The sequence below is a fragment of the Onychomys torridus genome, chromosome 12, assembly GCF_903995425.1.
Source record: "Onychomys torridus chromosome 12, mOncTor1.1, whole genome shotgun sequence".
Classification (NCBI taxonomy): Eukaryota; Metazoa; Chordata; class Mammalia; order Rodentia; family Cricetidae; genus Onychomys; species Onychomys torridus.
This window is the reverse complement of record NC_050454.1, coordinates 65,693,579-65,706,575: the sequence shown is the minus strand read 5'-3', so window position 1 is coordinate 65,706,575 and position 12,997 is coordinate 65,693,579. Positions and strand designations below refer to the sequence as shown.

General features: G+C 37.4%; 1 protein-coding gene across 1 annotated transcript; it reads left to right on the top strand.

Moving 5' to 3' along the window:
- The first annotated feature begins 298 nt into the window (after positions 1-298).
- Cldn17 (claudin 17) lies at positions 299-1,387 on the top strand. Its single transcript, XM_036203182.1, has one exon. The coding sequence runs from the start codon at positions 431-433 to the stop codon at positions 1,103-1,105; it is 675 nt and encodes a 224-aa protein (XP_036059075.1). The 5' UTR covers positions 299-430; the 3' UTR covers positions 1,106-1,387.
- The last annotated feature ends 11,610 nt before the right edge of the window (positions 1,388-12,997 follow it).

Here is a 12,997-nt window from a genome sequence, read left to right as displayed (position 1 = left end):
TTTAGACTTTCATATAAGACTTCTTTAGATTAATGTTTTCAGCTCTGTAATTAGCAATGCACAATGGAAGCCTTGGTACTTAATTACAGCATTGCTAAGACAATAATAACATGAGAAATGCTAAAGTTGAAGGCAGTATTTCTTGACACACCTCTGGCTACATTCTTATTGGCTGGGAAAGAATTATATATGCTTAGTGAATAAACCAAACAGAAATGAAGGTGTGTGTGGGGGAACAGTACACATGCATTTACAACAGGTACTTCAAGTCAAGCAGACTCCAGTCACTGTGGCTGATTAAGACTAACACATCATGGGCAGCAGGAGGGGAGAAGACCAGACACTCCTCTAGACTAGAAGATTCCTTCACCTTCTGCATCTTGGGCATCTTCTACCCTTCTAGGCTGGACCCGTCTGCAAAGAAGAGACAATGGCATTTTATCCCCTTCAGATTGCTGGACTGGTTCTTGGGTTCTTTGGCATGGTTGGGACGGTTGGCACAACACTTCTGCCTCAGTGGAGAGTATCAGCTTTCATTGGCAGCAACATTATTATCTTTGAGAGGATCTGGGAAGGGCTTTGGATGAACTGCATCCAGCAAGCTATGGTCACACTGCAGTGCAAATTCTATAACTCCATTTTGGCTCTTCCACCAGTATTGGAAGCTGCACGGGCACTCATGTGTGTGGCTATAGCTCTCTCCTTGATTGCTGTTATTATTGGCATCTGTGGCATGAAACGGATCCAGTGCACCGGCTCCAGTGAGAGGGTCAAAGCCTACTTGCTGGGAATCTCAGGAGTCCTCTTTATTCTGACTGGTATCTTCGTTCTGATTCCAGTGTCCTGGACCGCCAATATCATCATTCGGGATTTCTATGACCCAACCATCCACGTAGGTCAGAAGCGAGAGCTTGGAGGAGCGCTCTTCCTTGGCTGGGCGACGGCTGCTGTCCTCTTCATTGCAGGGGGGCTGCTCTGTGGATATTGCTGTTGCAACAGAAAAGAACAGTGTCACAGATATCCAGCCCCACCATACCGTGTTCCACAAAAAGATAACCAAAGGAAGGTGACAGTGCCTAGCAAAACCTCTACCAGCTATGTCTAAGGCTTGCTTTCAACATTGGCCCATGGCTTATGCTCATGTGTTTTGTATTCTCCCCAGAAACTGTGAGTACATCAGGCAAGAGAACTACCTTTATAGCAGATTTAAATTGAGATGAAACTTTTGATATTTTTACCTGAGGCAGGAATACAAATGACTTATTTGGACATTCTGATTTCCTGTGTATTACCTGTACTCACTCTTGTCGGACTCGATAGTTATTGCAATTTATATAGCCAAATATCAAGTATATTCTCAGTTATTGACATGTGATGATGGTGAATACTCAATGGAGAGTATCAGTTTTCATTGGCAGCAACATTATTATCTTGAGAGGATCTGGGAAGGACTTTAGATGAACTGCATCAGCAAGCTAAGGTCATGCTGCATTGCAAATTCTATAACTCCATTTTGATTTTGGCTCAGTACTGGAAGCAGCATGTACACTCATTTTTGCTTGTCGTGTATTCTGAAAAGAAAACTAAAATTGCAACTGACATCCCATATCAATAAAATATACACATATTTTCAAAGACAACCTGTTATTTTCACTCCAATTTTTTTTTTATTACATACACAGTAACAGCTAAGTGGTGATAACTGTAAAGCAATAGTCTTGAAAAATTTATAGATAAAATAATAATTTTGGTTGAACTATCAAAGGATGTAAGTGACTATTTAATATTGATTTTTAATTCTTCTGGGAAACTCAAACTAAAAAATCAACTTTTTTAAAGATAAAGGAGTTCTGGTTTCTCTATGCAAGATGATTTTCAAAGTTTCTAATTTATATAGGTTAATCTTTCTTGGACAGATTCATTCAAAGAAAATAATGTATAAATGAAAATAATGGACTCTCAAGGTTTATGATTTGTACATTCAAGCAAACAGAATCATCTATCTGGATTAGGTACAGCAATAAGTTAAGACAAACACAATTCTTGTTGGAAGCGTCCACATCATGATTACAAAAGGTATGTCAGGTGTTGAAGGAATGGTTTCAGTCCCTTGTCTTCTTTAGTCAGAGTACAGGTTTAAACATGCAAAGAGAAATGGAGAGTCCATTAGTCAGGCTGAGATGAATCCTATTTTTTTATTCTCTAATAAAAAAATAGTGATGTCAATGCATTTTGTTTTGCCTGAAACATATATGTTATTTTCTCAGTTCTGTGTTTCTTCTGTGTACCTAACAATATCAAGATTAAAAGTGGTATGGGGGCTTGAGAGGTGAATATGGGTATAAAATGTTTGTGAGGGAAAATCCGCTCTTGTAGGTGGTTTCTAATCGTTTTGCTATGCTGTGAATCAATGTTTACATATTCAATATTAATCCTTAAACAGTATATTTATTTTATATTAAAATATTTAACATCTAGTATGTAATTTCACAAAAAGCTTTAATTTGTTCACCAAATATTTCTTGTATGTTCATATTTATCATAATATAATAAGCTAATAAAATAGCTATGTATTCCAATATTCCAATGATGTTGATTTATTTAGCTGCAAGATTAGTTTCAGAATGCATATCAATCCTCAAGATTCAACTCATTAAATGAAATATTAATTTAACAATAACCCAAAGCTAGAAATGGTATGAAACCCTTACTCTATTATGTAAACCAAACCAGTGTTCAATAATTCAAGTCCTCTAACAAAATAAAATTGTATTCAAAACAGTAGGGATGTTAAATATGATAGGGTATGTAATTGTAAATATTTTCAACAAAAGCTATAAAAAGTATAAAACATAGTAGTTCAGTGAGGTTTTCAGATGATTGTCTTTTAGCTGTAGAAACCTAATATGACTGTATTGAGAAGGTGTCATTTACCTTATGCAGCTGAACAGGTAAGCCATCCAGACAGCAAAGACATATGCTTAAAGGTTGTCAGGCAGTCATTTGTCATACCTTTTGATTCATCTAGAAATAATTAGCTCCACAAGAATGGGCCATCAATTCTAAATGAAGTTTGTCTTCTGACTCACCAGTGGATCCAAGAGTACAAAGTACAATTGTGGGTGGAATTACAAGCTAGCATTAGTTATATCAAATATGATGCAAAAACTCACCGACAGTTTGTTGCCTGCTTTCCCACTAATGAAGGTGTATTTGATTAATTTTACATCCTACAATGGGCAACAGTATTTTCTCTAATACAACAAAATGAATTTACTAATCCTAACAAATTCCAAGACATGTTATAAATGCAAATCTCGTGTCACAAACCCAGGTTATAGAAAAACTGCTTCTGTTCCCTAAGATGTAACTGAAATTCTACTTTGTGGGTACTTCCTCAGGTATTCCACAGTTCATGTGAATCAATGCAGGGATTTGTGCCATTGCTAATATGCAAAATCAATAACTCTACACTATGACTAGGTCTAGCCTTAATAAATATTTGAGGATTGATTCAGAAACAACGTACAGACTGTACAATAGTCATAGGTTTTAACCAATATGGATCTTTTCTTCCTCCAGGGAAGATATAAAATAAAAGAACTCATGAAATATAAAGACAGTCACTATTTTCAGTCTGAATATATGAATTCTGAAGTGACTCTGAGTAAAGAGTAACATGGGCTCAGTGAAGCCAATATTTCCTCAAACTTAAAATTATAGAGTGATTTCCTAAGATGACAGTAAAACAAAAGAGCAGAGTTAAGTAAGAGGCAGTAACAATCATTGTCTCTGGAGCATGCGTGTGTGGGGAGGGCACTCTTTTTTCTCAGTACTTGAGGACAGGGACTCAGGAAAATGACAAACTCTTGGGTGGATTTAAGAATCCAACAACAGACGGAGCTATGTCCTGAATTACATTAGGGGGTTATGGATGGGTTTCTAACCATCCTTGAAGGATACTGGGAGATAAGAAGAGATAAGAGGCATCCATATGATATGTTTAGTCTGACAGGTAAATAAAGGAGATCTTGCCTAGTTTTCTACAACTAAAATACCATGAGAGTGAAGAACACACACACACACACACACACACACACACACACACACACACACACACGTGACAGTCTTGTCTGCCTCAGAGCTTGGCCTGTCAGAACTGAGGGAATCAGTACTGAAGTACAGCATAGGCACATAGTCATTTGTCCTCAGAGAAGTCTCTTGTATCTTTGTCTTTCCACCAAGATCAGTCTCTTGATCTTTGTCACACAGAGTTTGATGCCAAGCAGGTGGTGGCACTATCTTTCTTGGTGCAGGGACGTCATATGCAACAAATTACGCAACATGGGAGGGGTTGGAAGGAGGAAAGGGCAAGGGAAAATGATATAAGTTTATTAAAAAATCTAAAAATAAAAATCATTGTTTTAAAAAAATGTAAATATTAAAACCAGCTAAATGATGGTTGATCTTCTCTGTACTATTTTCAATTGGTGAATTTCTAAGCAATGCCAGCTATAAAAACTGTTGCTTAAATAGAAAAAAAAAATCACTCAATTTTCTTAATGACCCCTTTGCTAATATTCAGATAGGTAGGTAGTATGCAATATGTGGCTGAACTATGTCTTTCCTATCACTTCTCATGCTGAAGTGCTAATGTCCATCCCCTCAGGGTGACTGCATTTGGAGGCAGAGTCATTATAAGGTAATTGACGTTATTAGGATGAGCACTCAGCTAATATGACCAGTGTTCATATGAGAAGAAGAAATGTGGGTTCATTTTGGTACAGGAGACAGAAAATAACTCTTAGCAAGTTGATGAGAGACTGGGACCCAATTCTTCCTTCAGTTTTCCAATCTGTGAGAAAATATATTCCTGTTTTTAAGTCACCTAGCCTGTGATATGCCATCATTATTGAACTTAGATAGAAAGTTAAATAAGTGATAGCCAGATAGTTGTATAAATTGACATATAGATAAAGTAATGATGACAGGTAGATGATCAGATAAGTAAATGTCTGATGGACAAATATTGAAAAATTAGGCAATTGGTAGATGGTATATTGATGAGTGATAGATGATCAGATGATCAAATGGTAAACGGGAAAATAACAGACATGAAGAGTAGATGGTAAATTAATTGGTAGGTAGATAGATTATAAATGATAGAAATGATAGGTGAATGATAGATAAATGATTAATGAGAAAAATGTTAGAAGATAGATGATAGATAGATAGATAGATAGATAGACAGATAGATATATGGATTGATATATAATGGAAGATGGAAATAGTAGATGGATAAATAGATAAACTAGAAGGCAGATAAATAAGTGACAGATAAATGATATTCATGTACAGATGATAGCTATATAGATGGTAGATATAGACATGTTATAGAAGAGAGAAGACATGAAAGAGAGATAAATAATGGACAGATGGATAAACATGTATCACTTATGCTGTACATATGTAGATGGTTTTTTTAAACTTTTTATTTTATTTTTTATTTATTATATTTGTTTTTAATTTTACACATCAGCCATGGGTTCCTCTGTTCTCCCCCCTCCTGCCCCTGTACTCACCTTCCCCCCAGCCCCTCCCCTCCATTCCCATATACTCCAGGGCCAAGACTCCCCTGGGAATTCAATTCAACCCTGTGGATTCAGTATAGGCAGGTCCAGCCCCTCCTTCCAGGCTGAGCAAAGTGTCCTTGTGTAAGCCCAAGGTTCCAAAGAGTCAGCTCATGCACTAAGGATAGGTCCAGGTCCCACTGAGTGGGACAAGTAAGTTTTTTTAAATTTCCAAACAAAGCAATATGAGAAGAAGAAGAAGAAGAAGAAGAAGAAGAAGAAGAAGAAGAAGAAGAAGAAGAAGAAGAAGAAGAAGAAGAAGAAGAAGAAGAAAAAGTTCACAAAAGTATCTTGTTTTGTGTTGGCTATCTACTGGTGTTCATGGGGCCTACTTTAAGTGTGGTTTACATACTTGATGAAACCTCATTAGAAATAAAACTGGTTTTTCCTTTGCAAATGGTTTTCCATTAGGGATAACTTCTTGGTTAAGGATGAGAATGATGTCTATTTAACCCTATTAGCACTGGAACCCCTTCTGGCTTGACCTTGTACAGATCATGTGCATGCTGCCTCAGTCTCTGTGATATGTGTATCACTCCTATTCTGTCATGAAGACACTATGTTCACCTCTGGCTCTTATAATCTTTCAGTCTCCTCTTCTGTATAGTTTCCTGAGCCCCGAGGCTAGGGACTTGTTGGAGATATTCCATTTAGGATTGAATGTTCCAAAGTCTTTCACTATCTGAACATTGTTAACTTGTGAGTTTTTGTATTAGTTCCCATACCTCAAGAGGAAGCTTTTCTGATGATGGCTGAGTGAGGCATTGGTCTGTGAGTGTAGCAGAACATTGTTAGGAATTATTTTACTGCTGTTCCTTTTGCAGAACGATAGTACTTGGGCTTCTCCTAGGTCTATGGCCTGTCTTGTCTCACATTCTTGGCCACCTGAGCCAAGACACCTGAGTGTCAGCCATGGGTTCCATCTTGAGGAACAGGCTTTAACCAGTAAGATTGTGATTGGTTGCTCCCACAATGTTTGTGCTACTGCTGCAGCAGTGCATCATGCAGACAGGTCACCACTGTAGACTGTAAGGTTTGTAACTGGGTTGGTATTTACCTTGTTCCTCTGGTAGCATGTGGAGTGTCATCTGGTACCATGAAGGCTCTAGTTAGGCACCAGCTGGACTTTTTCAAGTGAGTTTTGAGTCTGTGATCAAAGGCCTGCCTGACATTCCCAATGCCCCAAGAACTGAAAGGTATCCTCACTGAGTAACTTACTTTAACATAAGAGCTGGAAACAAAAAAAGTTAAGTACAACTCTTTAAAATAGTTATACGTGTATTCCAAAACACCTGGCACACAGGAGATGTCAACAATCTGCTAAGATCATGAATATTTCATGAATTAATGAAGGAAAAATTTAATCAGCATATAATAAGATGTGGCACCTAGGGGAAATCAGAGATCTTACTTGTCTTGCACTTTTAACATTCCTTTCATAGAGGATTTTCAAGAAAATATTTATTTAATGGATAGATACTGTTCACTAAGGAACTATTCCAGAAAAAATGACACACAAAAATAACAGACACCAAGATGAAGCAGAACTGTGGTCTCAATGGAGGTTGTGACTTCAGAAAACCCACAAGTTTCTGGCAGAAATGACTACTTAAATAATTACTCAGAAGAATAAAAAGTAGATAAGACTACAGCATGATCCCATCTACTATGATAAAGGTGTAGCTGACATTTTCAAGTTTGTCTGACCTTTTGACATTGTGAAATGTTTTGTTTTAGAATTGTAAAATGAAGTACTAAATGGTCTTATTAATAAAAAACCCAGAGCCAGATATTGGGGTGAATGCTGAAAGATCAGACAATCAGTACAAGCCACAGCCAACCTCACCTCACCAACTCCTCAGCCGATCCTGTTTCCATGAATCCTCAGACTGAAAGCCTCTGAGTCCTCACCCAAATGGATCTCAGCTGAACTGCTTAAAAGCCTCTAGTTCCTGGTCCTCAGTCTCCAGACCATGAGTTCCTGTTTCCTCATGCTTTTCTGTGTCCTGCCATATTGCTTCCTGGAATTCAATTAGTGTGTCCTTCCAAAGAAAAGGCATGAGATCTCAAGTGCTTAGTTTTGTTTCCAATGTGGCCTTGAACTCACAGAGATCCAGACGAATCTCTGCCTCCAAGTGATAGGATTAAAGGCATGTGTGCCCTTCAACTGTTTCTTCACAGTCGTTGGAATCCCATACTGCTCCTTGTCAACCAGTCCAGCACCCACAACTGAGACTATGTCCTCCCTCCTTCTGCCTTTGGTCTTCCATCCACGTTGCTCTCTGTGCCCTTGCACTGACTTTCAACATCATTATCCCTAAAACGTCTCATTCATAAGATTGCCAATGTCGGTTTCAACCTTAAGACTTTCATAATTGAATTATTCTTTTTTGTAATTACTATTGAGACTTGTCTGTGCACTTTGGAATGACACATTGTCTTTTTCCTGTTGTCCCTTCATATATACTTACTCCCTTTGAGAACTACTACTTACTTAGTCCCACTATTTCACCTACCAGGCAAAAGTCTTGGTAGACAAAGCATTGGCCTAGGAGATTTGAGTTCATTATGTGATTCCCCCAGCCAAGAGGAGCTTCAGTCATATATAAACATATATGTATATGAATGTGTATATATGTATATATATATATATGTATATATATATGAATGAACTACATGTAAATTGAGCTATATCTAAATTAAACTTCTATTGTTTTCTTTAATTTACAACTTATAGAAAGAAATTCACTACTCAAGGGGGTTATCTCACCTATTTAAGGACACACTATGAGGCTATTTCTTCCAGACTGTCCCAAAGCATATTGAAAGAGCATGTGCTATGTAGCTCCCTTCCTCCCCAAATAAGCAGGATGATAATAATCACTCCCTTTACTTGAAGGGCCACTATGAGGATAAAGTGAGGCAGGGCCTGCGAAAGCATTTTAATCACAATGCATTGTGTAAATGTAATATATAATTACTATTATTATCCCCTAGCAGTGCAAGCCTTAAGCTCTTTATGTGTCTCTAGCTTTCTCCATCCATAAAGCATTTCACTTGAAAGTCCTGTTGGACATAAAAGGAGGCAAAATAATATTCATTGTATTTTTCCAAGATTTCTGTTTTAGCCATTTTTACTTTCACAATTTATTTAGGTTTGTAAAGAGTTGAAATGACTTTTCATCGTGGTTTAACCCTTGTTTTCCTGGAGTTTTTTCTTTCCTCCAAAATATAAATTTAGATAATAGTTGATGTGGATACAAGCCTCTTTTAGTGTCACCACATGATGAAGGATTAGAAGTGAGGGAGAGCTCAGGGTTCCAAGCCACCTAAGCCATTCTAGTAGTCCCAACAGAGGTCTCTGGCATATTGTGAGCTCTAAGCTCTATCAAGCTCAAACCACATTTTCTCTGGCACACTTGCATCCAGACCACCGTTCCATAGAGCCATGGATGAATAAGTAATGCCTACTGGACTTCATTTGTATATCTCTTAGTACAACTATATATCAATGGCAAGAGAATTTATTTTATTTTATTTTCTACTCTCCCTATGTCTTTTCATGTGCAAGAACGTCTTTGAGAATCCTGATGGAATATGCAAGATATAGCAAAATTATCTCTCTACCTCCATCTTTAGATAAAGAAACTCACCATGAGGGCATTGAGTAGCTTCAGTATGCCTCTTTCGTTACTGCTATCACTTAGGCGATGCATACATCTTGCTTAGTACAGTGAAAACTTCTTTCCTTTGGAAAAAAAAAACTAAAGCAACAAAACATATAAACAAAGATGAATGGAAGCAATGTGACATGATACAATCTGTGAGAATTTCCACAGGAGTTCAAAGTGTTCTGAGAATGCATGGGATGGGACATGAGTAAAGATGTTTGGGACATGCTTCCTGAGAGAACAGCTATCAAGCAAGCCCCACATAGAGGGAGTGGAAAGTTTGAAAAGAAGGCACATACCAATTGGTTATCTAATACCAAATTGTCAGCTCCAAAAAAATAAACACACAAGTAACATACAGACAGAGCAGTTTGTAATTAAGTATTTTTTTTGTGTGTGTATGTATAAAACAATGATTAATGGGAAAAAAAGAGTCCATAAATTTGAAAGAGAGTGGAGGCATGGATAGCCATGGATATGGAAGGATTTGGAGCAAGGAGAGAGGAGAAGGGAATGATGAAATTGTATTATAATCACAAAAATTAAAAAAGAAGAAAGCAGAAGTGCAGGTGCAAATGCTCAAGCCCTTTGAATAAATCCAGGCAAGTGGAGCAGATGCAGAAATGGACAGCAGGGTCAGTTTGATGTGTGTTAAGTATTCAAAACAAGGAATGAATTGAAATGGGATACAAATCCCTTTGCTTTGCTGTTGTAGGAATTTGAACAACAGAACTGTGTCCTCACAGGCACACTAAAGCTTTCTCCAGCATTATAATAGGCTTTATAATTTTATCCCCATATTACATGTTCTGATCTTAGATATGCAAATATTTGGAAGATATCCTCCATCTCTCACTAGACACTAAGCTCCTCAAAGCCACTAATGTGTTAATGTCTGCTACTAACACATTAGTGTACCCTTATTATTTGGAGCTGAGCTACAAACAAGGAACATAGAAACACAACTTCGGGAACTAAGAGCATAGAAATGGCTCCAGCAGAAGAAACAGTCAACTAAACAAGAAGGCAACTGAAATGAAAAATAACATTTGCAAGCCATATGTATGGTAAAGGCTTAACATCAATCACCTATGCAAATGAAATAGTTCTTGGAGCTGTTATCAAGGACATTCATCTAATTCTCACTCCATCAATCTAATGCCATACTCTGAGTTTTAAGATTTTCTTTGAGGTAGTCTTATTATAACTGAGCTTTTGGTGGGTTTCTTCTTTTATTTTAAACACAATTTCATGTGAAGAATTACAGCTATTGATAATATCCTTTGAACCCACTTATAGCACCCAACAGGATGACTTGGAATGGGTGTTTGCAGGTGTGTCCATAAAGCCCACTATTGCTTCATTTCTAATACAATTATTATGTTTTTCCATGGGATTTCTAATTTACAAGAGTAGTATAAACATGCAGGGTCTTTGGGAGTAAACTACAGTGATCACTCCTGATTTACACCTGAACAGGACTGCATGGTTGGCTGGCTTGAGGGAGCCTCTCTCTTGCTACAGAATTGGAAATGTACCTACATTAAATCAGTGTGATGTTTTATTAAGTAAGAACCCTCTCATATTTGCTCCTAAACCCATCACTCCAATATCTTATGTTTCAAATATAATCATTTATCCAGGGAAACATCTGAAATGTATATCTTAAATATCAGCTGAAATTAACTAATTTATCTGATGAGGATTAAATATAATAAAAACCATAATCTGTGGGTTTGTTTGTTTTTGGAAAACTCATTCTCCACAAGATGTTTGTAACTGTGATTTTAATTGGTTACCTGTCATTTTGGACGTCTTATATCATCTTGTGGGTGATTATCATCTGTTTTCTCTTAATTAGTTTCCAGTTACATCTCATTTTACTTAATCTCCTCATTTTCATCTTGATCTCTCACAGTGAAATCTCCATGTAGCAGATTCTACCAGCGGTTTGATATGGTGGGCTAGCATAACAAAAGAACAACTAAATTTCTGTTCAATGTAGTGTTAGGTGAGATGGCTCAGTGAGTAAAGGCACACGCTGCTGAGCCTGACAACCTGAGTTTCATCCTTATGACCCACAAAGTGAAAGAGAATGCTGACTCCTGCAAGTTGTTCTCTGACCTACACACACACACACACACACACACACACACACACACACACGCCATTCTTAGAATTGCTCTCTGGGGCTTCCATGGCTCTTTTCTCTTTTTCTGGGTTTGGGTAACAGTGAGAAAGTGATTTTGTACTTGTGATGATTCTCTTCATCCTTTCTCTCCAGTGTCTGTAAACTTGCAACTGAAAAGGGTGTGATGGTCTTATTTTTTGTATTGTTTTGTGGAGCTGGGATGAAGGTAGGAAACAGAGTAGTCTTGGCAAGTACTCTACCACTGATCTACACATTCACTCTCAGTTCAACTTCGAAAAGATCATACCTTCATCTCCCTTTACATAGGACAATAAATAATGTTGGCATTGTCTTTCAATTTTTTTCCTCATAGTAGTGATCCCTTGTAAATCAACATGGTGTATTAGTCACAACAACTCTCTAAGACTGAAATCTAACCAGGCACTTATTTTTAACTATTCACTGATGATTTCTCTTTAATTCTTTACAGAGAACAGTTTGACTTCCAGACCTCAGCTTCGGGGCTTTTTATGAGATCACCCCACCTACTTCTGAAATGCCATCTCCTAGTGTTCAGAAGCACACCCTGAATTTTAAGTCATGCTGACTTACTGGCAATTCTGGAAATGGGCCTCAGGAGTATGTGCTTCCAGAGCTTTATGCTCTTTGTGCATGCTTTTTCCTCTGCTGTCCCTGCCTCTCTTCAGCAAGCTTCATTACTCAGTGTTTAAGGCAAAGATTTGTTTTCTGGCATTTCCTGGATTTCCCAGATGAATCAAGAATCCTCATGTACTTCTGTCCTGAATGACAAAAAAGACATTATCAATGATTTCTTTCTAGCCTCTCGTACAAATAGCATAGGTAGGTAAGGCATTTTCTTATGCAAAATGAAAAGATTATTATTATTATTATTATTATTATTATTATTATTATTATTATAACATCTTGATTCATGAACTTCACTACCTTGCTTTCCTGGTCATTTTTCAGTAGTTAATCTCTTAGGCTATTTACATAAAAGCTCCACTGGGTTTTCTCTTGTTTTAACACAACATACTACCTCCCATCTTTGCTAGGTATTTCTTTCTGTGTGGTGTGCTTCCCCCAGCTGACCTAAAGGCAGGTACATAGGGATCCCTAAGGTTTCATTCTTCTGTTGCTGAACCACAAACACATTCCAGTATTACCCCTTCTAGTTGACCAGATACGATCCCTCTATTGTCTGTCATGCTGTTGGTAACCTTGTTCCACTTTTATACTGTGACTGAATCTAAGTTATTTAAGGTCACCATTGACTGACTGACTGTGGAGTTCAAACACTGAAGACAAAATTTATGCATGCCTTTGGGAATCCTCTAGCTCTGAAGTCAAGCATGATGGTTGGCAAGTCACAAGACCTCACAAAACATACAGATACTTAAAATATAGCACTGACAACTCACTTCTCATTGGTTCTTTTTCTTCTGCAACTACACAGATCTAATATGCATATGATAATAATATCATTATTTTTGTACCAAGAAGTATCATATCATAAGAGTTTAAATTATATGTTTGATAGTATT

Coding starts and splice junctions, on each gene's coding strand:
- Cldn17 (XM_036203182.1), top strand. CDS start 431: ATGGCATTTTATCCCCTTCAGATTGCTGGACTGGTTCTTGGGTTCTTT.